At 45.1% G+C, this 25,125-nt stretch overlaps 1 protein-coding gene across 1 annotated transcript in view; it reads left to right on the forward strand.

Moving 5' to 3' along the window:
- The window catches only part of SRD5A2 (steroid 5 alpha-reductase 2), a 273,920-nt gene that overhangs the window by 176,206 nt on the left and 72,589 nt on the right, over positions 1-25,125 (forward strand). Inside the window, exon 2 of the mRNA XM_069607895.1 lies at positions 9,502-9,665. Coding sequence (XP_069463996.1) covers positions 9,502-9,665 — 164 coding nt within the window. The remainder of the gene's footprint in view (positions 1-9,501; positions 9,666-25,125) is intronic.

Raw genomic sequence — 25,125 nt, forward strand, 5'->3', positions numbered from 1 at the left:
AGGTTCCATCCTCTCACCAATCCTTTTTAGTCTTTACGTGGAGCCTTTCAGCACTCTCCTCAAAGATCCGAATATAGAGTAAATAGTGCACAGGACATCATTCATCTTTGCAATTACCTAGCCATCATCCAGTCCTGGATGTCGATTGCCTACCACAAACTAAACCCATCCAAGACTGAGTTCATCCTCATCAGTCCGACTGCTAAAAATAACTTGTCCAACAATGGCTCAATGACATGCGCCTAGAAGGATTTGATCCACAACACTCAGAATCAGCAAAATCCTTGGAATTCACCATAGACAGCAGCCTTTCCTTCCAGAAAGCCAATAAGGTCCAAATAGCCTGGCTCTGAATTCCTACCCTTGGAAAAATCAAACCCTTCATCCTGCCGCAGGACTTCCGGACTGCAGTGCAAGCCCTTGTGGTTTCACACATCTATGGGGGAAATGGTCTTTTGGCCATGGGTCCCAGCTGCTCCTTTGGCTCCCCTAAAAGCATTCTACCACACTGCAGCACATCTGATTACAGGATCATGAAAATTTGACCCAATTACCCCCTTCCTTTACAAACTACATTGACTTGTACTCCAAGCCAGGATATTGTTCAAGACTTCCAGTATCATCTACAAAGCAATCACGAGTAGCACACCAGCGTACCTGGTGGCTAATCTCCACATGTTTGCTGGCACACAGTCCTTGCAAACCAAATTAACTAACCGGCTAGAATCACAACTCGTCCTCAAAGGGAGGACCCGCAAACAATCCTTTTCTTGTCATGCACCCACCCACTGGAACTTGATCCCAGTGTTGGCTCGTAATGCCCCCACCATTATCTCTCAAAACATGGCTCTTTCAACAACACCTGACCAAGGACTAATGCCAATGGACAAACATACCGATGTGCAGACCTGACAGTACTGTGCTACTGTTAAAAGATGGCAGACCAAATGCTGGCTACCCACACTCTGTACACTGTTCCTCTGCTCTTGAGCTAGGTCCACGCTTTAAACAATAAAAAAGTAAAATAACAGTATTTTCTAGCTTGACAGGTAGGGTAGAGTCACTTGTGAAGTCAGTTTTGTATTATTTACAATGGGTTTAGCTGGTTTGGGAGCCCTACACTGAACATTTAGGGCAAGTACAAGATATTGAACAAGTGCATAGAGCACAACTATAGTTATATGCTCTGGGAAACCAAGGAGAGGCGAGATGTTGTTAAAACTGGTACTGCCATGTTGGGCTAAAGCTATCTGAGGTATGATCTTACAGGGGTCTCACAGGTCTACGCTTCTGCCCCCTTTATCGAGTGACCCAGAAACACTTGTCAGTGTGTACAAATCCGTTATCTCCCAGCCGGTTGATACTATTGCCCCACTGACCCTGAGGAAAGCTAAGTGGTCCAAGCATTCTAATGCCTGGTTCTCTCAGGAGCTCCTTGAGCTATGCGCCAAGAAGTGGACAGTGCTGTCCACCTGGAAAGCTAAACCTAATGATGCCTCCAAGGCGGCTTTAAAATCATCTCAAAGGAGTATAAGGCGTCAATAATCAAAGCCAAAGCCACTTCCTATAATACTAGGATAGCAAAAGCTAAATCTGGGACTAAAGACATTTTTTTGCAATTTTTAGAGAGCTGGAGACTCCCATCACCCCACCCCAGACTCTCCTTAAGAATGAAAATTGGTGTAATCTTATCCAATATGCTATGTTGGACAAACTAAATACTCTGCAAGACAGAATCCTTGCACATGAACAGGCTTTAAACCACCAAATAGCTCACTTACAGAGTACCATGACTACTGAACCTGAATATGGTGAATCCAAGCCTTTCGACTTTAAGGACATGATGGAACCAGAAGTCATTGCCCTCCTTAATTCCATTAAACCCACTTACTGCAAAGGGGATGCCTGTCCTGCACAGCTCATCATAGACTGTGCCCCCACCCTGGCCCCCTTCCTTACAGCATTCATTAATGCATCCTTCCAGTCTGGCCATGTCCCAACTGGACTCAAGGAAGCTTGGGTATGCCTTCTCCTGAAAAAACCCTCACTTGACCCTAAGGTCCGAGGGAACTATAGACCCATTACCACAGTTCCATTCCTATTAAAAATACTGGACAAAGCAGCCTATCTGCAAGTCCAAAAAATCATTGGGACTAACCGTCTTCTCGACCTCCGGCAGTCTGGTTTCCGTCCAGGACACGGTACCAAAACTGCATTGTTAGACCTAAAAAATCAAATGGATGACTTCCGAGATGTAGGCACACTTGCACTCCTATTGCTCCTTGATCTATCTGCAGCATTCAACCTGGTGGACCATAAGACACTTTGCCACCATCTCTCCACTGCGGCAAACTTCTCCCCCAAGGCATGTGCTTGGATCACCTTGTTTCTTCAAAAAAGGGTTATCAAAGTCTTTTATGTCTCAGCCTGTGCCCACCCAAGTGACATACAATGTGGAGTCCCACAAGGTTCCTGCTTAGCGCCTACTCTCTATAACCTTTTCACAAGGCCGTTGTTCAACATCCTGGACGCCCTGGGCATCTCATACACAAACTATGCTGATGATACACAGGTGGTTATCCCTCTTAATGGTGACTACAAGTCCGACATGAACACCCTCAATGCCATATACTCAACTATCCAATCCTGGATGGCGGAAAACTGGCTATGTCTTAATAGTGAGACAACCGAACTTCTGCTGATTGGATCTCTGGACACCCTTGGAAGATTGGACAGGCAATACAGTTCCTTCTTGATTGCTAATATTCACATCAAGGTATCCCAATCTGTCAAGACCCTGGGTATATTTCTGGACTCCAGCCTTACCATGAACAGGCAGGTTAATGCCATTGCTTCTACCTCAGCATATCATTCTAAATTGTTTAATGCAGCTAGACACTTTCTCTCAGAACAGAACTGTTTTACCATTGCAAGAGCAATAATTGGCTCCCGAATGGACTACTGCAATGCCCTTTGTGTAGGGACCTCTTGCAGAAATATGTCCAAGCTCCAAATAGTACAAAATAATGCACTTAGGGCTGCTACTGGGATTTCCAGAAAGGGCCATATTTCTGAGACCAGGAAACAGGTTCATTGTCTTCCCATTAAAGAGAGGATCATCTTTAAAACCCTTGCCCTTGTGCACAAATGTGTCCAAAACCGGGCATCTATCTACCTGGTTCAAAGGATAGCCAAACCGGTCTCTGCTAGACCCATGAGAACAGCCTACACCGATCTAATTGCTATCCCTAAGACACGTAGATTTCGAGCATGAGGCACTAGTTTCCCCACCATGGCCGTGACCCATTGGAACTCTCTACCCCCTCACATCAGGAGGATTGATTCACACCTAGCCTTTCGTAAAGCAATAAAAACCATGTTATTCATATAACAGTGTAAGTAACGCTCTCGCTGATTCTACAGTACGAGACATTAAAGCTGTAAACACCGAAATATGTATGTTACCTTACCCAGTGTTAGGTTACTCACATTTGTATCTATTAACATTGCTTTCCTGTATGAAATGGTTGTGCAAGTTTCCTAATGAAGTCCCTATGCTCATAATGCCTTCTGTATGTAACACCGAAGCAACAACCATCAACCAAGCCGTCTTAATTGTAACCAAGACAATCATATGCAACAGTGCCTCGATTCCACTGGGCTGTAGTGCGCTTTATAAATTCAAATAAATAAAATAAATATATAATACCTGAGTTCGGTTTCTAAGCATGGACCCGGATTCAAACCTCTGTTTTTCTGCATGGTCCTGCTTCCAAGACCAGAACGTTGCCCCTGTGCTATCCTTTGTTCGCAAGTCATCTCATGCCATGGCTCAGCTGCCTGCGACTGACAGACGTGAGACAAGACCAGTTCAATGCAGTGTGACTGGCAAGTCCAGAGTGAATATGCATATGGAGCCCGGGAAGAAGCTTGAAAAAGCTGATTGTGGGGACCCTCGCTGATCGATTGGCAGCCATAAGGTTTGAATGGCTGCAGTCCAGTGATTGGGGTTTCAGCACCCAACCCACACCCCAATCCTTCATAAAGGATGGTATTGGGCTCCCAGGGCATTGTCGAGATTTGGAGGAATATACCAATTTGGTGCTCAAGAATGTGAAGACCTACTGATGTCTGAGGGCTGCGCTACATACTGGGGCCAAGACGTCCATCCTTTCAGTGTGAGACTTCTGCTAATCTATCCTGTCTCAGGGGGGCCCCGGATTCAATGTGTCAATGCCACTCCCTCCTCTCTTAGCTGCCACTGGTCAAGGAGTACGGTCCCAATGGAACCCAGATGCCTGACAACTGACAGAGCCAGAGATTTCCAGTTGCAAACAGTTGTGTAGTGCCCTCAACACACTGAAGCAAAAGCACCTACTTACCTGGTCCTTGTCACTGGACGCCACCACTACTTCTGCTGGAGCTATTCCACCAGAACTGCATCCCTGCAGAACCAGATTATCTACATGTACCCCAGCAGAATTAACCATACTCTGTGGCCTTATCCTCCATGCTAGTGTAAAAACCAGATGCTCTATCCGGAACTCAACACTGAGACTCTGGATCTCCAGGGACGGGCAAACCATAACCGCAACAGTCCCCCACCCCCGACCACAGGAGTTTAACATTTCATACAGAGGGAGAGACTGTCAGGAAGGAAGGACAACCTAAGCTTCTATAATGGCAACTCTGGAACAATTGAAAATCAGTCAGATTGTGAAAAACATGAAATGATGTTCGAAAAGCCATAGGAGCGGGGTGAGGAGGCAGTCTGGATTATAATCCCAGCAATAGCACAAAGTGAAGGAAAGGGTCAAACATGACAAATTGGGATCAACTTGAGAAGACTGTGAGAGACAGGATATTGTTAATGACATTTCTAATCTCCACAATTACTGAAATAAAGATTATTGAATGAATGTTTTGTTTAATTAAACTTTATTGCCCTTCTGCGAGTTTGATTGTCACTACTCTATTGCAGCAGGCCTCCCAAAGGTGTGCTTTCACTGAAAAGTCCTAGCTTCACCCCTGGTTCCATAGCCAGCCTAGCACCACAGTTACACTGCAAATCCTGCATTTGACATGTGGGACTTCAAGTGAGACCCAGAACTCTCATCCATGGCTATTATTGTTATTTACTGTGAAGAAGTATTACCCTTTTATGTTACCCCCACCCACCTCCACTCTGGTAGCAACAATGACAGGATTAGAAGACTTTACCAGTTGATAATGAATGGCCTAGTGCACAATTTAGTAGGGCTCTGGCATTTAACGGCGGTGGCAGGCCATTACCACCACAGACACCCTGGCAATCTCGTCATTATTGATATCACCACTCAACCCTAATGTCCGGGATACTAGGGACTATTTGGCATGTGAAAAAATGGACTGTGGCTACAGGAAGACCTCTTCTATGTCTATGGTGACAGACCGGGAGGAGCAGCGGGCGAAGTCATGATGGAGCACTGGCAGCAAACAGGTAAGTGAGGGTTAACATGTTGTAGTGGACAGTAGAGAGAAGAGTTTGGTGGCTGGAGGGAAGAACAGGGGCCCAGCAGATGTGAGAAGTTTCATGATGAGTAGGGGGGAGATGTTGTGGAGTAACTGTGGAACACTGCCTCCTCAGGGGACCTCAGGGGAAGGGAGGGCATGTAGGTTAGGGGAGGAAGAGGAGGGGACAGGGAGGGGAGGTTAGTCTGTACGTGCAGGGAGTAAAGTTAAGTCAAGGCAAGACGAGTCTATGTATGCTTTGTAAATATTGGGGACAGGGCAGTAACCCCAAAACGGGTGTGAACGGCAAACAGCTTGTTTGGAATTCAGGCTTCTACTGAGCGGCATAGCCCACCTGCTTTAGCAATATGATTGGCTGTAGCACTCATTCAGTGTATGCATGAAAGCTGTACCAGACTGCTCAATCATTGCTACCAGTAGACAACCAAAGAGCAGTAGAAAGAGCCTTGTTTGCTTAAGGTGGAAACCGGAAGCAGTCTCTATCCTAGCGATTGATGAAAAATCCTGGCATCTTGAGTTCCAGAGTGCAGCGGGGTCCTGACATATTCCATTTGTGAGGAATACAATGTACACGTTTTAGGGGGTGTTTTTCTGCGGCCTGTTCCATGATAACTCTCGTGTATCCTATTTTTTGAAAAGGCAGTTCTTGCATCAACACAACATATTTCATTGGCCACCATCAATATGCTCCAGTACGTGCAGTCCCACATTATTTACCTGCCCCAAAAACCTCTTTACTGCAACGTATTACAGCTTCCCATACATTCAAATTCCCGAGACAGCCACCACAACCACCCTTTCATTGTATTTAACCTGCTGACTATGCTGGTGACATGTGATTATAGAGTTGGTGAGAGTGTCATGGCATTCTCGTAAAAGCACACGCACTGAACACGTAGTCCTGTTGCTGCGCACGGTTTGCAGCAGCATATACTGCGCCTCTCAGAATTGGGTACGATCTTGGCATGCCGAAATTAAAGAGTTTTTTTTGGCACGTGCTGTCTAATATGTAAAGCTTTTTTTATTTTTTATAGAAATGATGGGATGACTTTAAACATTGGGCCTCGCTAAATAAGCGCACACGGCTTTGGAGAACAGCCAGATCTCAACCTGTTTGAGTAGACGTTGTCTAGCCTGAGGCGCAGTGTTTGCGCAATGTGGGAACATGCACAGAAAATAGGCGTTGGTCTGGCAAGTCTGTTTTTGTTGTTGTGCCTTGGAGTGGAAAGTTTCCTTACTGCTGGGCGTGTAAGTCGAACTCCTATTTAATCAATGATCTTGTGCTTTCAGATGTAAGGACTTGTGGTTTGCTAATGTTTGGCGAATATTTTCTCCACAACAGTGAAGGCAGCTAGTGATTGCTGTTTGTCAGAGCCAGCCTTAGGTGTGGGGGGAGGGGCGGGCCAGGCGATCGCCCGGGGCGCAAAGCCCCCCCCCCCATGGTGCCATTAGCCCCCGCCACGCCAGCTCAGGGGAGTCTTTCAAGGGCTCCCCCAACTGGCATTGTGGGAGAAGACGCGGCAGGTGGCCTTTTGCTATTAAATTCACCTGCCACTGCTGGCGCATTTAATAACAAAAGGGCGCCATTAGCCCACCCCCACGCCAGGTTGGGGGAGTCTTTTAAGGGCTCCCCCGAGCTGGCGTAGTGGCAGAAGGCACGGCAGGTGCCCCTTTGTTATTAAATTGCGCCTGCAGTGGCGGAACGCATTTAATAACAATAGGGTGCTGATGCACCCTATTCACATCATTACATCCTGGCCCCACCACCCCTTTTCCCGCTGTTGACCAGGGGCGCACGGGCAGGAGGGGGCACCAAAAGATCAGGCCTGCTGTTTGTGACGTGTGGGAATAAGCGGCAAGAGTTTAAATCCATTATCATGCCATATATTCAGATATTGAAAGAATGGATATGCAAGACAGAATTCTTCCTCGGCCCTAACCACTGTGCCACCATTTTGTTTTTCATCATACAGGAAAATGGAGATCGACTCTACTTTCCAAAGCGTGATTATTATTATTATTATTATTATTTAATTTTTATTACGCACCTCTTGCCCATGGACCTCAGTGCGTACCATATCAGAAGGATGCAATGCCCATATTGTACACTATGTACCAATGAAGATTCTTTAGCCCATCATCATTAATGTATTGACACGTCCCTACCCGCCTTCTCATACCATTATGGATGGGAATGATTATTTTTGCTATACCTCAGACTAATCCAGTTGGCACAGTCCCCTTCCACACCTATAGGAGTTTATCCATTGGATACCCCGTACTAGTATAAACCTATTGGGCGGTCATGCCCACCAGAACTTGTTAGCAAATGGCCCCAATCGGCTACATGCTTTGTCATCTCCTTGTGGATATGTTTCTGATAGATTACTTTTATAGTGATTGTATGTGTCAGAGCTAGGGCGTCCCCCAGAGCTTCTTGTACATAACTCTGGCAATCTTTGGGGCCTGGTCCATGGTCTTTGACACTACAAAATCGATCAAATGAAACATCTATACCACTTAAGTAAAAACTAATAGCTGACACACTGGTGTAGATAGAGCACGTTTCTTGAAGACCCCTTTTTGAGGTGGTTATCCTGTAAAAATGCACAAGGGACATTAAGAAAGGATCAGTCCAGTGGCTTCAGCGATGTATTTACAGTCTGTGTGGTCCGGTGTGAAGATCCTTTCACGCCTTTATCTCTAGAGAAAGGATTCATCGTCGTGGGACGCATTTTACGAGAAAGCCTTCCTGTTACATACCAACCAATTGCTTGGTTGGTGAAGTTGCTCTTGTGTACAAGGTCGACCAGTTGAGTAAAGCACACCCAAATGCCATGGGAGGTGGGAGTGAAGCAGGGGAACCATTACTCCTCTCAGGTAAATGCTATTCAGAATGTATTTGTTTTCTTGACTCTCCCCTCCCCCCCCACAAAATTGCAGCAATTGAGAATTGATACCTACGGTAAAGTAAGAGAATTTCAGAGTCTGGAGCCCTGGTTGTGGGGGGGCTGCAGCGCTATTCTGGCTTTGCAGAAGTGAGCAAGTTGTGGGATGGTTGTCTCTGGTCTCTTGTTACCAGGTCGTTTGGGGAGGTATCGGAGTCGTAATCACATGTGTGTCCGTGCAGAACCTTGTAGACTCCACACAAGATCTTGAATGGAGTTCTTCCCTTGACTGGTATCCAGTTGAGGGTATTTAGTCATGGCTTTATATGGTTATAATTAATAAGCTTTGCCAGGCGGGTTTGAAGCTCACAGTGTAGGTAACTTTGCTGTTAGCGCTGTTTATAAGGTTGTATGTGAATCCAGCCCCGATGTAACCATGGACAGAAACCAGGTCGCATGTGCATAGCAGGCGTGCCTGCCGAGGTAGGCGTCCTTCAATGGAGCCGAACTGAGAAACACAACAGCTTGCTTGCAGGGCTCTCTAGCTGTTTTATCAATTCTACAAATGGATCTCTTAATCGGAATGGCAGCATGCTTCTCCACAAAAGCCCTCAACTGAATCAATCGAAGGCCTGCATTCAGCCTCAAGCCAGTCCTAAAAATGTGGCAGTCCATAGTATTCCTAAGAGAACCCCCTCCAAGCCCTCTTGGGACTGATGCCCTCACTGTGCTCAGCACGTGTTGCTATTTGGAAGGATGCTCGCCTCATTGCTGCCTCTTGCCTCCCCACGCGTATGCTCCCCTCTATAACATTAGAGAGATCAAGGGTCGGAGGTTTCACCCTGTGCAGTGTCAATAGTTTGTCCTGGCCTCTCAACTGAAAACTGAAAGCTCCATGGCATGTTGGCTTATCATGAACATGCCCCAGTCAGAGGTTTGGGTGCGGTGAGGCAAATACAATGGGTGTCGATCTACTGCTCCCAACAATGTTATGCTTTGCTACAACCGCAAATGATTTTCAATGATCTGACAGTCAACCGATGTGGCATAGATTGATGTGCATGCATTCTGCCTTACAATATCTTTTTTCCTTCCCTTTCAGGACATTTATTTATTCAACCTTCACCAGAGGACGCCCTGCCCCTCTCCACATAGTTGTCTTGGCCGTGATTTTCTGTTCCTATAATGGCTTCCTTCAAGGACACTGCATGGTTTACAATGCCGTGTATCCAGACGGATGGTACAAGGAAACCCGGTTTTTGTCAGGTAACATCTTCCTTCTTTCATTGGTTCTGGCCTCCTAGGAAGTAATTTCACCCACTACATCCTCGTTATGGTTCTTTGGTTCGGTGGATAAAATGTGTATCCAGAAAGGTTCAATTAAAAAGGGGGAAGTTTCTGCTCATTGAAAATGTATTGCACTGATTTTGGATGCAAAAGGAACACTTTCTCCAGAAACATAAATGTTCATGGAATCTAGATAGTCATTAAGTTCTTTACCTGCCTAACTATGCAGGACCATACAACATCCTGACCATTAAGGATCCCTCAAGGAGCAGTGTATTAACCATGCCTATTCAATATATATGATGAACACTGAACCATAAATATGTTTATTATGATATATGTCAAGCCTATGTCTTCCACTGTTACCTATGGTAACTCTTGTAATGGTAATTACCTGCTCTCCAGCGCCCAGATACCCACGGGTTTGGCGCGCTCTACAAATGTTAAATAAATAAATACATATTAGTCGTGAAATGGACGTGGGAAATGCACAGATATTGTTTTGCTTAGGCAAAGGAAAAGGCTACCACTGTGCAATCTCAAAGTGTCTAACCCACGCGCAACAATGAATGATACAGAGCTTTTGTTTCCCAAATGTTTCCAAGCCTGCAGGTCTCCTACTTGGTGTAAGTAAGTTAATGTGGGAGTGAAAGTGATCCAGCAACTTACAAGAACACTAGCAGATCAAGACCCCTTGATGTACCGTTAGCTTTCAATCTTGGTAGCTAGGCTGAGCTCAAGACTTAACCCTGCCAACATTTTTAAGTTACTCTTGGAACAAACAAACACAATGTAAGACTACCAAAAGACAATAATGTAAGGCTCAGTGGAGCATTGATATATACATATAGTATCCATGCATGAAAATAATGCTACGGAATGGTGAGGGTTGGAAAAGCCTGAATATAAATACACATATTTCTTACATTTACCTGGTTAGTCAATGTGGTCTCATAAAAAGCTTATAGAAAGGAGTCCATTATTGTCTATGGTTGGATAGCATATGCTCAGAGATTCTTCAAGCTGTCTCTATGGGTCTTTTTAGTGTAACTGGGATCAAGGGGCAGTGTAGGTCATGAGCGGAACATGTTAGGATTAGGTGGGAGTTGGGCCTCTTGTAGGAAATAACCTTCATACTTTGAAGAACATGCAGCCCTCAATTCATTCAAGCATCAACGGCTCGCATCCTCCCGGCAATGTCTGACCTGAGGTCTGCAACATCAACCAGCGTTTTGTGAGATCTCAGTGAAGAAGGCTTGGTTAGAGGAAAATGATCCAAGTGGTACTAGGTGCTGCCAAACACCAAGGAAGGGTGCACAGACGCTGGGCCACCGTGAAGGGTTTCCCTGGTTGGTTCTTTCACAGACTGCTCTCTGGAGCAGAGGCCTCTCAAGGCAGCTGAGGTTGCAGTCGGTGCCCCTAGAGGTTTTGCTGTCATTAGATAGCCTTGGTGAGTTTCTCAGTCACAGTCCTTTTGCATTTTAGGCTTCCTATTCCCTGGCACAATGCTGCCTTGTGGTAAGGTCCTGCCCAGTGCATCTTCTAAATCCAGAGCATTTGTTGCCACTTCCAACTAACAGTGTGTTTTCAGCACAGTGCCCAGAGGCAATGGCTCTGGAGTTCAGGAAACCCCTCTTCTTGCCTACCCAGGAACATCTAACAGTTAAGACAGAACATTCTCCCTTTCGTCTCATCCAGAGGGTCTAGTGCGCCACAGCTTAAACCAGTAGTTTTCAGATGTCAATGCGCTTGGACTCCAGTGGAAGGTCAGTCCAATACAGCAAACAGTGAACCCGAAAAGAAAGACTCTACAGGATTAAAGTTGGAATTAAAATACGTTTACTCCTATTTTGAAAGCCTTCTTTAGTTGATCATGAACTCAGGAAGGGAAGCCAGAGCAGCGCCTTAGCTGAGGAGCGAGGCCAGAGAGATGTATGAGCTGCGGACGCGTGACCTAAGTCAAGGTCTTCAGTTGTGCACAGTTGCCTTTCTCTGCTGCTAGACCACTTGGATTTTGAATGGTCAGGATGTGTGGTAAATAATGAAGTCCTAAGTGTAACCTTGGCTGTTAGCTTCAGTGGTGCCTTATGGCGTGTGGTGCTACTTGTTATCCAAAACAAAAGGAGGTTGTTTGCGTCCTTTCTGTGCACTTACACAACAAAAGACATGCAAACATTTGCAGAGTTAAATGGAGGATCAAGCAGCCTGACACGTGTTTCGAGCTATAGGCTCTTCATCTGAGGCTTGAAAGTCCTTGCGAAACGTGTGACCCACAATAGTGGATATGCAAAATGCTGTTGCGAATTCCATGTATCGGCTCTATATAATTACTAATGCGAGTTCGGTGCACTCGAATGAGTGTGATAATTCAGCGTCTCCGCTCGAATTTGTACACAGGATCTACTTGTTATCCATACAGAAGAATGTTGGCAGGATGATGCCTGCCCAAGTTCTCTGCCTGCCTGATGACCTTTACGTTATACAGCCGGGTCAGGATCTGTGGCTTTGTGGTGCCTACGATAATGATGTAAAAGGGATTTATGTGATCACTACGACCCCCAGAATTCCGACGGCCAAAAATGCTGATTTTTTTTTAAAACCTCTTTTACACCACATACATATGCGGGGGAGACCCCCGCAGACCCCCCCCCCCATAGAACTATTATATTCCATGCCCCCCAACATATATATGTAGTGTAAGAGGGGATCGGAAAAAAAAAAGTCGGAATTTTGGCGGTCGGAATTCTGAGGGCGACATTTTGGGCCATTACCATGTAAAAGTGCCTTCACTTGTCCTATAGGGTGAACAGTGACCTGCAATGAAGGATTATAAATGCTGAGACACATGCACTTCTATTCATATGTTTATATCTATTAACTAATAACTAAAGCTCACGCTCACACTAACATGTAAAGTCAGTTTGCTCTTATGAAGAGAATCTCTCTCCTGAAATGCACATTAACATAGTCGGGTAATCAAATATTGTTGCGGAAGACGTATTTGTAGAGAATCATGGGGATTGCAAACAGCACTTTAATTCAGATGTTTGGGGTAGAAAAATCGCTTTCCTCACACACTAAGGTGAATGTCAGCAGTAAAGGCATGTAGGTAGGTCTTCCTTATGTAGACATTTCAGCCATGTCTTGTGACGTCTGAGGGAGAACTGGAGAACTCACTGGCTGATTACATATAGTAGATGCCACCAGCATTAGGACCTCATTCAGGTCAGAAGAATTGGTCTTAAGAAAAGAGGTAGCGCCCTGCCACATTTATTAGTCTGGGGCAAAGAGTAGAAGTAGAAAGACATTTTGGGGCAATGCACATTTGGTTCTCTATGCAGGATGTAGAGCAGACCGGCTTAGGAAATGTATTCACCTCGACGAGGTTCTAATTTTAAACAGGATTCTGTCATTGGGTTAGTGCCTAGCCCCTGGACCCCCCTGAATGCCCTAAATCCCCCAGAGACTCAGGCAGCGCTTCATACCCCTTCCGTCTCCCTCTCTCTCTTACTCTCTCTTCCTCGTTGTCGCTCTCTCTCTCTCTCTCTCTCTCGCGCTTTGTCTCTCTTTCAGGTGGCTCTCCAGTGTAGTCTGAGCTATGCTGCTGTGAATTGGGGACCTCTCCCTGTGCTAGAAGAGAAGTGCCCCAGGAAATCCATAATGTGGAGGACCTCTGTCAAAGGCTGTTCGTGCACACTTACCTCCCTACACTGAAACATGTAGGAACTCCATCCACTGGCATTCTTCTGCTAGTTCCTTCTTGGTGTTTGTGATCCCGCCTTCTCCACAGTTCAGTTTTTTATCACCTTCTCCCACCAGGATCCTCCCCATGGCTGGGCTTCTCAATTTACTTTCTAGGGCATGACCTTGTTTGTTTGGGGATAAGCCACTCCTGATTTGTCTAACCAGGGTCCAGGAAAACACAACTAGACCATCACTCCCCGAACCGTTCACACTCCAAAAATTCTCCCATTTTAACTCTAAAAGTGGGGTAGGGGCTACATGAGCTTAACCTTATGTATGTTTGTATTCATTTATATAGCGCCCGCATCCAGAGCCATCAAAGCTATTGTACAGTGAAGGGGTCAGACAAAAAAACATGGTGGAACAGTTTGCATGGTAGAGTTAATCTTATGCGTATTTGTTGAAAAGCCAAGTTTTTAAGAGTTTTTTAAGATGAGGTAGAATGGTTTATTTCGGATGTTCGCAGGGAGGGTAGCCTTGCGGTAACCATAGAGAGTTGTAATGTGAATCTCTTTGGATATGGCGTGGTAGGTCCTTCTAAGCGATCCTGGATTAGAGCAATGAATAGCCAATACAGTAAAAATGTCAAAATCATAAATACTGATTAAACATTGAAGTGCAGGAATGGGCGGAGCCTAAAAGGGTTCCCTATGGAAACTCACGACGAACATTCAACCCTTTTTTCAATTAAAATATTAGCGTTACAGTACCCCCTTCAGTGTCTTCTTTTCAGCCCAATCTCACTTTTCCCCACACTCTCCATCACAGCAAACCTTTTGTTTATTCTGCTAATCCATCTCTGAGTCCTCCCCCCCCTCCGCACATATAATTTCTGCTCCTCCACAGCCCTATTCAAAGACTCCACCTCCAGCTAGCCTGAGTTCATATGCCCCCACGGTTCTATGGTCTTCCATTGACATGCCACGTCTGTGCCTTCTCTTGTGTTGCTTTTCTGTCTCCAGGCTGGTTTCAGATCTGTTTTCTGTCCTGCTCCCGTGTCACTTTATTGTTCTGTCCCGTGGCTGCCTGTAGGCTCCCTTCCCACCCCCCCCTTGTCATGGTTCTTTTTCACCGTGTGACTAAGGCACCATCCTTCTCTGCCCTGTACACCATCACTTTTCCACTCAGCTGCTGCCCCATCAATGCATCACTTGCCCACTTCTGGCACCCCTCTGTTTCTCCGAATCCTAAAGTTGAGCCCGTTTTTTTGTAATTCCCAGAGGCAGCTTGCCCTCCTGTTTTCTCTCTGTGCCATACAAACTGTTCATTTGCAATTTCAAATTCAGAAATGGCATTTAAACCCACATTTTCTAAGAATACCTCATCAGCCACCAACCAGGGACCCAAGCATCACCCTATTTCCATGCCCACCTCACTACACTGCTGCACATTCACATCCTTTGTATAAAGCTCTGTTACATGTGAGCTGGGTTTGTACTGTGGAGAATCCTGTGGATCCTCCACTAAATTCCTGCCTAAAATCTCCTCCCAGGTGGCCAGGAGAGGACAGACACTTCCTGATCCCAATCCTGGGAGTGGTGTACTGTGGGAGGATCACCTGGGTGGAGACAAGGCCCAGGGTGGTGGGGATATTTCACTGGGTGAGGCAATATTTCTCCTTTAAGAGGAATACTATTACCACAGACTTAGGAAGGTGTACCTGAAGCTGGACAAGGGAGCTGGGCGCTTGTTAAAAGAACTCATTCTTAATCTGTACATCTGAGACTGTTCAAGTTGAGAAGAAGCAGTCTGGGAGCAAAAGTCAGATTTTGTGGTATCTGCAAGACATAAAGGAAAGGCAAGGAGGCTGCCCTTTTATGCCATACTGTGAAAAGAGAAAAATAATATGAGGCCGGGAAACCCAAAGGAAACACACCAAACACCAGTTACAAAGGAACATACAAAGTACTTTATTTTAAGGTCAAGCAATGACAAAGTCAATGACTAATCGAATAGCTATCGGCCCTCAGTACAACACAACAAACTTCAACGGGGTTCAATGTATTCGCGAGAGACTGTACATTGGGACATTCAGGCTTTTATACATTTCTCCAGCCTGTTGTCCAACCCTTTCACGGGTTAACCATTCCATGAATGTATTACTGGTCTACGGTCTCTGCCAGGTCAATTCTAATGTATTCATCAATATGTGCATAGATCAGTTCCCTTGATACAGGTAATACATTTACACACAGGTCAACAGAAGGACAAGGTCTCAGTTCACGACCCTAACAAGTGGTCTGTAGGCAATTTATACATTAGCTGTACGGAGGTCATGTCGACCAGATTCTGTTCGGAATGGCATTGTCCACCATTTTGATGTACAGTGTGACTTTTACACAGCAAGAGAACCTAAAATGGCGGTTTAATTCAAGATGGCAGCCTACATCAATTTCTAAGGTCAAGACGTTGCCGTAGAGAGTTATTTGCGTACAGTTTCAAGCAACTTGGCGTAGGCCAATATACATACAATCGTTTACAAAAGGAGGCATAATTTAATATCCAGTTTGACAAACCCTCCTTTTGGCCTATGCCAAGTGCTCAGACTACTTCTGATCTCCTTGCAAGTAACTTCATACGTCATCGTCTATACACCCTGAATCGCTGTCAGAGATATCTATGGCCATCAGGTCGTTCACTAAGATCTCTTTTAACACATACTCCTTGGAAGTTTTATCCGGGGCATATACTTTTTGTCCTATCGTACCTATGGCAGCATCCCCCTAGCATCAAACATATACTAGGCAGACATTGGATACAACAACAAAGGAATAGCAGAACTCCCAAAATGATCAACAAAACTGAAAGTACCTTCCAACCCAAAGATCGCAAGAAATCCCAAAACCAAGCACTAAGATTCCAGTTCCCCTCGGGAACATGCACTTCTGAGCTAAGGACGTGCAGATTCTGAATTGCTTTGAAAATGGTTGGGGAGGAGTCTGGTACGAAAACACTGCAAGCGGACCCCACTGATTTACATACTCCACCACGTTCAGCCAGAATGACATCTAATGCCATCCGGTTCTGGAGTGCTACTAATCTTATCGCTTTCTGTTCTAATGTCATGTTATAGAGTATATCTGTGGTCCGGTTGATGGTTCTCTCCAGTACTCTCGCTAGTCCCCTGATGTCTTCGGAATTTGCTATCTGCCCCCAAAATGGCACAACTGATTTCGCTATATCTCCCATCACTTGTGCGGGGGTATCACCATTCTCGTCCCGTCGTGGACGAGCCTTTGAAACTTCCAAAGTGCTTGCTATGAATACCCCAGGTAACAGGATCCCTAAATAACAGGTTCCCTGCCAATCCCTGGGCAACCATGGAAATGCTTCATTACCGCAAACAAAATAGACAGGTTCGCCCACATACAAAGGTCTGTCTTCCCCAGTCAAATTTGCAACGTTGGCACAGCCTTTAAAATCTCCCATTGACCGGGTACCATTCCTCTGTATTCAGAAAGAAACTGAATCGGGGCTATGGTTAACAGAGTAAGAAGGAAGCACGGCATCCTTATTGCCTATCAGAGCCATTTTAAAGGAAACCAAAGATTGGAAAGGACGAGATAGTCTATCAGAAGGCCTAATTGAAGCAACGTTGAGTTTGCTCCTATTTGCGAAAAGCGAGCATCCCAGGGGAGTCAGAACACGTTTCTCAAAGCTATTCAAATTAGTTCCATCAAAATTCCCCGAGATGCTATCATTCCATCGGCCAAAGAACAGTGCTCTAAGAGAGGCATAACAAGCAGTTGTCAAAGGTAAGGGATGAATATACCAACCTAGCCCCTTATCCCCATGTTGCGGTAAATGCAAGCAGACCCAGCAATTGGTTTTGTTAAAAATGGCATGTGTCGAATTCATAATCAGCATCATAGTATTACTGTGATACTTCTGTCTATGCTGAGAGTCCCTAGGTGACAAAGTATGCAAATGTACAAAAGGAGTAAAAACAGTAGGTACAATTTCAGTTGGCAAAAGAGGCTCTAGAGGATAAATCTCCTCGACGTACCAGAATCCTAAAGCAGTTACTATAAAACCCCCAATTATTATCATCAAAACACAGCAATACATTTTCGGGGCCCAGGCACATTGTTCATTGTCCAAGTTGGTCACCCCCTTATTTACAAGTCCAATACGGGCAATAGCGGTGGCAGGCATCGTAGTCTTCGAAAGGAAACCCCAATGTTCGTTGCTGGTGACACACCGGTCACGTGGCTTCTTAGTCCTTCCCCAACCCTAGCTGACAGAACCCTCTTTCTCAAAATTTGGGCAAAAGCAAGCCCTTGATGATCCTTTCCTTCTTTTGAATGCACAGTCGAACCGTGCCGTAGGTCTATTTTCTCCGCCGAAGATTATATCTGGTGCTTCCCGGTACTGTTTGATCCGGAAAAAAGGTAACATCACTTCCTGAGGGAAGCAACGTATCAGAGGCAACGGAAGTTGCAGAATTCGAAGCAATGGTTTCCGGAAATTACTTTTCCAAAGAGTGTGGAGACAAAATGGACGGTTCCCCAAGCCCCACGGGCTCAGAGAGATTCTCCGACTCACTCACAGTGCTATTTGCTGCTTCAGGATCATCGATTGCAGCGTTAGTGAGGGGTTCTGTTTCTTCTGTAACGTGAGGCGTTGGGTGAGGAAGTTTCTTGACATGCGTCGCATGTATCCAGTTCTTCTTTCCAGCCACCCGCACTGCCATTTGGGTGACCAACAAGACCTGGAATGGACCCCGCCAGCGAGGCGCGAGGCAAGAGGACCGCTCGTATGCTCTCACCAGGACCCAGCTTCCAGGCCGGATGTTGTGTCCTGGGCCCTCGTAACGTACAGGTAAAGCTGATCGTACCTGATGATAAATGAAATACAGATTTCTAGTCAACTGGTTACAGTAGTCTGAAAGCAATACATTCTCAACATTTCTCAGTGCTTTAGGTTTCGGAAGACCCCAAATATTGGCAGGCCTCCCCATTACCACCTCAAATGGAGAGAGCCCAGTCTTAGTTTGAGGGGTAGTGCGCATGGCTAGTAACATGATCGGTAAGGCGTCTGGCCATTTTAGTTTGGTACCGGCACACGTCTTAGCGAGTTTGTTCTTTAGGATACCGTTATGTCTCTCTACCAACCCGGCACTTTGAGGATGTCTTGCCGAATGAAATCACTTATCAATATGTAGTACCGTACATATCTGTAAAATTACAGCAGCAACAAAATGTGGACCATTGTCCGACCAAATGACTCTTGGCAACCCAGACCGCGGGAAGTACTCCTTTATCATAATTTTCGCAGTGGTCATGGCTGTTGCATCTTTGACAGGGAAAGCCTCAACCCATTTACTAAAGGCACAAATGACCACAAGGACATATTTTAAACTATTGCACCGCTCCATATCAATAAAATCAAAATGAATCACTTCAAACGGGACAGATTGAGGCCCAAAGCTACCCCTTGGAGTTACCGTCCACTTCCCCACATTGTGCTGTAGGCAAATCATGCAATTTTTGACATAATGCTGAGCAATTTTAGAAATCTTATCATTTACCCAGACTTTCTCTAACATTTTCGTGATCTGTTGAGCACACAAATGTGTGGGACTGTGTGCCATAGTAACCATCATGACTATGTAGGCATTAGGAAGTAACCATTTCCCTTCAACTGTGTCCACCCAACACCCATCATCATCTAATTTCCGCAGTCCTTCAGCCCATTTCTTAGATTCTTCCATTGTGGCATCAGCTTGGATATCCCACACAGACCCAATATCCTCGTCCATTACATAGACATCCCTAGTTTCTCTTAGAGCATACATTTCTGTGCGAAGATCTGTGGCAGTTTGTCTTGCTATCTGATCAGCGAAAGCATTCCCTTTTCCTACATCGTCTGTGATCTTGCGATGCGCATTTCATGATCGCTAACTGACTAGGGAGCGCGAGCGCCGAGAGCAATTGTACTATCAGGGAGCCATGCTGAATCTTGGTCCCATGTGAAGTTAGAAACCCTCTCTCTGACCAAAGTCTCCCAAAGTTGTGAGCCACCCCAGAAGCATACTGACTATCAGTATATATATTCACTGTTAGCCCTTCGGAAAGCTCACAAGCTCGGATTAATGCTATAATCTCTGCGGCCTGCGCAGAGTTATGTGTAATTCGCTTGGTCTCTACAACCGTGCTTAATGTAATGACTGCATAAGCAGCTGCGGATGTACCATCCGGAAGTTTGAAGCAGGAGCCATCACAAAATAGCTCCCCTTGCGCATTTTCCAAAGGAGTGTCCTTAAGATCAATTCTGCCCTTTGTTTCATGTTGAGTAGTATACAGGCAGTCATGTGACTCGTCATCACCGCAAACAGTATTTTGCGGGAAAGGTAGGAGTTCAGCCGGATTAAGAACACAACACCTCCTAATTTGTATGTGGGGAGCAAACACAATCAATTCATATCTCGTCAATCGTGCCGAAGTGAGGTGTTGCATTTGGGTTTTGTTCAATAGAACATCTACAGAGTGAGGCACCATCAGGGTTAGATCATGGCCTAGGACCATTCGTTCACTCTGCTTTACAGACGTGGCAGCAGCAGCGACAGCTCGCAAACATCTTGGCAAAGCGCATGCGACAGGATCAATTGCGGAAGAGTAGTAACCGCACGGCCTATTCTTCCCTCCATGGTCCTGCATTAATACAGCCAAAGCACATCCATCACATTCATGCACAAACAACACAAAGGCCTTGTTGTAATTTGGTGTACCAAAAACCGGTGCAGAGCAAAATGCAGTTTTGAGAAGCTCAAATGATTGTTGATGTTCCGATTTCCATGGCAATGGTGAAGAAATGCCCTTCTTTGTCAAATCCAACATCGGTTTTATCACTAGTGAAAAGTTCGGGATCCATAACCTACAGTAAGAAGCCATACCTATTAAGGCTCTGACTTCCTTCTGTGTACTTGGGACAGACATGCCAGAAATGTGTTTTATTCTTTCAGGTGCCAATCTTCTTCCCTCCTTTGACCGGAGGTATCCTAAATAGGCGACCTCCTGGCAACAATATTGAAACTTTTTAAGCGAAGCTTTATGACCATGCTTAGCTAGATGGATGAGCAACAATACAGTGCCCTCTTTACAAGAGCTCTCAGAATCTGCTGCTAAAAGCAAGTCATCAACGTACTGAAGCAGCGTACAAGTAGGGGGTAATTCAAGAGTATCAAGCTGTTCTTTCAAGGCCCTACTATAAATGCTAGGACTCTCGGTGTAACCTTGAGGTGCACGAGTAAATGTGAACGAGCGTCCCCCTAAGGTGAACGCGAACAAATATCTACTGTCCTTGTGTATAGGAATACTGATAAAGCATTCTTCAGGTCCACAACACTGAAGTAAGTAGCCGTAGCTGGAATCATAGTTAATATCGTCGTCACATCAGGCACAATTGGAAATTGTGGAGCGACAACTCTATTGATGGCATGCAAATCAATTATAAAATATGTACACGGGTAGGATCGGACTATTGCACAAACTTCCTGTAATCTCCTCAATCACTCCACGATGCACAAAATCGGAAACATTGCTCTTCAAAGCTCGCTCACCTTCAACCGAGATCTTATACTGCGGAATACGTGGCAGCTTAATACCATGTTTCAAGACTATTTTAACAGGCTCAATCTGTAGAACACCGACATCATTGTCGTCAGCCGCCCACAAACACTCTGGGACATTACTGAATTCTGGTGGCAAAGGTATAGTCAAAAATTGTGAAACAGAAAACTGCTGTGGTGAAATCGTCAAACGCACTCCATCAGATGAACAATGAATTACCGCATTTAATTCCTTCAGCAGATTCAACCCCAACAAATTCTCTCCACAATTCGAAGTCAAAAGAAATGGACAATGGTCCGTAAATGGACCCAAAGAAATAGGTACCGGCGAAGAAACCGGACAAATGACTGGTGTGCCGGAAAACCCTACGGAGACATTGGTTTGCCCTGACAGTGGAATATTTGGAACCCGAGAATGATCAATGGAGTACTTCTGTGCTCCAGTGTCTATCAAGAACTGATGTTTCCTATTTCCCACTACCATTTCAACGTAGGGACCTTTCTGACTAACGGGAATAGGTGGAGGTTCCAAACCCTGCTCCGGGCAATCCTAACGAAACAGAATATCATCAGAAGGAAGCTCCTCAGAGAGGTAAGCAGCAGAAGGGTGATCGAATATGTTTCTAGTATCCACACTCGAAGTCTGATTGTCCTGTGAAAAAGGTTGTTGAGGATCCTGCGAAAACTGACCTCTACCAGGGCCCCCCACCCCGGGGCGACCTCTGGGTCATCTACCCAAACTCCCAAATGTGTTATTCGACCTCTGTCGAAGGACGGGGCATTGTGCACACCAATGACCCTCCTGGCGACAATAGGCACACTGGTTAATGTTTACAGGACCCAAGGGCACATTCCCTTGTGGAACATACTGACCTCTAATCTCCGAACTACCCCCTCTGGGGCCTCTAACAATTTGTTGTAACAATACTTTAGTTTTTAAGTCTCCTTTTCTCTTTTCTACTCTATCTTTTTCATTATTGACACGGTTCTCGTAGTACTGAGCCATGTGCAGTACTTCTGATTGGGATTTCGCCTGCCATGTGCTCTCGGAAGACATAATCTGTGACTGGATGTCAGGCAGCAATCCACGCACAAATTTGTCCACAAATAACCTTTTCCCAGATTCTGTTCCTAAATCCTGTCCACCGAAGTCTGAGAATACTTGTTCGAACTGATTAAAGAACTCGGTGGCACCCTCAGATTTTCCTTGGACACAGGCCGTAAGCTTGTCCCAAATAATTCATTTTTCGGGAATTATAGTTTTTAATTTCGCAATGATACTGTCAGGCAAAGTGAGTATTACCTCAGGCGGTCTCTCACCAGCTGGCCCTTCCCCGTCAAGCCTAGTTATATTAGCCCACGTATCTGCCAACCCAGGTGCATCATCTATTGTTCTAACCTGCTTCCACAAATCTACGGGCAGGAGTACAGGGAATAACAAGTCAATATCGCCTAGGGTGAAAACTGAGGACTGCAAGATGGACTCTATCTCTTTATAAAATCCTGTCGGATTTTTCCTAATGTCAGGAATAGATTGCCTAATAGTGTTCACTTCCTGTCGTGAAAACGGACGGGACGTGAACAAACTGTGATACATAATGTGCAGGAATGTCCACAGCAGCTATACCTGCTGCAGCATTAGCGGCAATCTCAACTTTTGGGACAAATGTCAGAGGTACCTCTCTCATAGGCAACTGAGATATAGGCAACTCCGAACGCTTACTAAGCAACAGAGCTAAGTCGAGCGCTAAAGCAGTCGAAGAAGTGTCAAGTGAAAAAGCTCTCTTATAAATACCCAGTAACTCTGTGGGACAACTAACCTTCTTCCTCACACATTCATCCTGCAGGTACTCTACTATTACCTGAATCACCTCTGCATTTCTAGCATATATTGACTGTATGTGTCATATACCTCAACCGGAGTTATCCATAAATCCGAAATCCATCTAATCGCATCTCTTGTACAAATTTGTGCTTCCTCAGATGCCCATTTACGACACAGAATAAATAGTTTCTGTACATACATGCTCTCTTCTTCGTCATCCTTATTCCGTAACTTCTCCAAATCTCTCCTATACTCAAACAACCTTTCGACATGCTCATGTACTTTCTCCACAGTATCTCTTGATAGTGCTAAAGTATTCAGATCCCTCAGCCCTTGTGGGAGATCCACATTATTTAATTTACCCCACATTATGCATAAATGAATCCCTAAACCTTCAATAAAAACATTTTTCTCAGGAAAATTATCCATATTAGACAGTGTGGCAAAAACATTAGCTCGATCATCTCTCTCCATACAATGCTTAGCCCATGCAAACAAATCACGCTTTTTATCTGTAGGGACAGTATTACGAGTAACAACCTTCGACCCCGCACCCCGATCAACTGTAGTCGGTACAGAACCACTCGGGAGTGGAGGTGCAGGCAGATTCAATGGAGGTGTTATTACTGGTGCAATGGGAAGAAGTAGTAGAGCAGGCGGAGGAACAACAGCCGGAAGAATAGGAACAACAGGTTGAGCAGGGAGAGCAGGAATAACAGCAGGAGGAGGCAAAGCAACAGGAAGAGGATCATACGGAGGTGGCGCAGAGGCACCAGGCCTTCGCTCGTTTAACAATTTGTCGAGAAACTCGTCAGAAACATGAAGGTCTTTAGAAGGATAGATTTTCTGAATACCGAGTGAGAGAGCCCTATCCATATTCCTAACTGACTCAGACTGTTTGTCCTGATCATATAACAATGCCTTTTTAGCATTTGTTTTATGACGGCGCGCATGTTTTTCCCTAGTCTTAAGCTGCTGCAACGCTTCTTTTTTCCAATTCTGTAGAACATCAAATGCTGCGGGTCTGGCCTTTTTCTTTAAAAAGACCGACTCTAAGTATTCAATACGAGGGATCTCAAAACTACCATTGATTGGCCACTGAAGTTCGCAGGCATGTCTGGTTTGTCTGTGCCAAATATAATTAAATACTACACTTCCAATGCCATGTTTACAATACATAGTAAACGCCGGCGACCCCTCCTGTGGTACCGGGCGGCTAAATTCCAAAGATTGTCGATCACTGCGGAATATTGCCTTAAAGCAGCTAGACAATTTCCCAGGCATTTCTCAAAAACTTGGTGTTACCTGGTCAATAATTGTGTCTGCAGATACAATGCACCAAATTCAAATTGTCAGGGTTAAATTAAGAGTCGGGTCATGACTCACCTGACCAAACCTAAGGAGGACCGTACGGTTTATCAAAGAACTTACCTAACGAATTTTACCTTGTGTTTGGTGATTTCGGCAAATCTGCCCGCCTCAAAAAGTGGACCCTCATCAAGATGCCATCTCAGACCGCATGGCTATCGTCCAAGGATCGGATCGTGCAGCGCTGTAGCGGTGTCGCGTCTCGTTCAGTCCGGCCCGATGTATTCAGTGAGAGACTGTACATTGGGACATTCAGGCTTTTATACATTTCTCCAGCCTATTGTCCAACCCATTCGCGGGTTAACCATTCCATGAATGTATTACTGGTCTTGGGTCTCTGCCAGGTCAATTCCAATTTATTCATCAGTATGTGCATAGATCAGTTCCGTTGATACAGGTGATACATTTACACACAGGTCAACATAAGGACAAGGTCTCAGTTCACGACCCTAACAAGTGGCTTGTAGGCAGGTTATACATTAGCTGTACGGAGGTCATGTCGACCAGATTCTGTTCGGAATGGCATTGTCCACCATTTTGATGTACAGGGTGACTTTTACACAGCATGAGAACCTAAAATGGTGGTTTGATTCAAGATGGCGGCCTACATCAATTTCTAAGGTCAAGACCTCGCCGTAGAGAGTTATTTGCGTATAGTTTCAAGCAACTTTGCGTAGGCCAATATATATACAATTGTTTACAATAGGAGGCATAATTTAATATCCATTTTGACAATACAACACAGAAGAGTGCCTTGCCTTTAGAGGTTGAGGAGTCTTGTGGATGTTGCCTAAAATACTAAGTAGCAGCAGTAGAACTGTGGTTGTCAGTACTTTTGTTAGAACATTATTATTTGAATGTAGTAGAAGCAGAAGTAAACTGCAGGACAAATGAGCCTGCACTCACAGTATCCTTGTCAGAAGGGGGTTGCT

This window comes from Ambystoma mexicanum, chromosome 4q, assembly GCF_040938575.1.
Source record: "Ambystoma mexicanum isolate Mex_15411 chromosome 4q, UKY_AmexF1_1, whole genome shotgun sequence".
Classification (NCBI taxonomy): Eukaryota; Metazoa; Chordata; class Amphibia; order Caudata; family Ambystomatidae; genus Ambystoma; species Ambystoma mexicanum.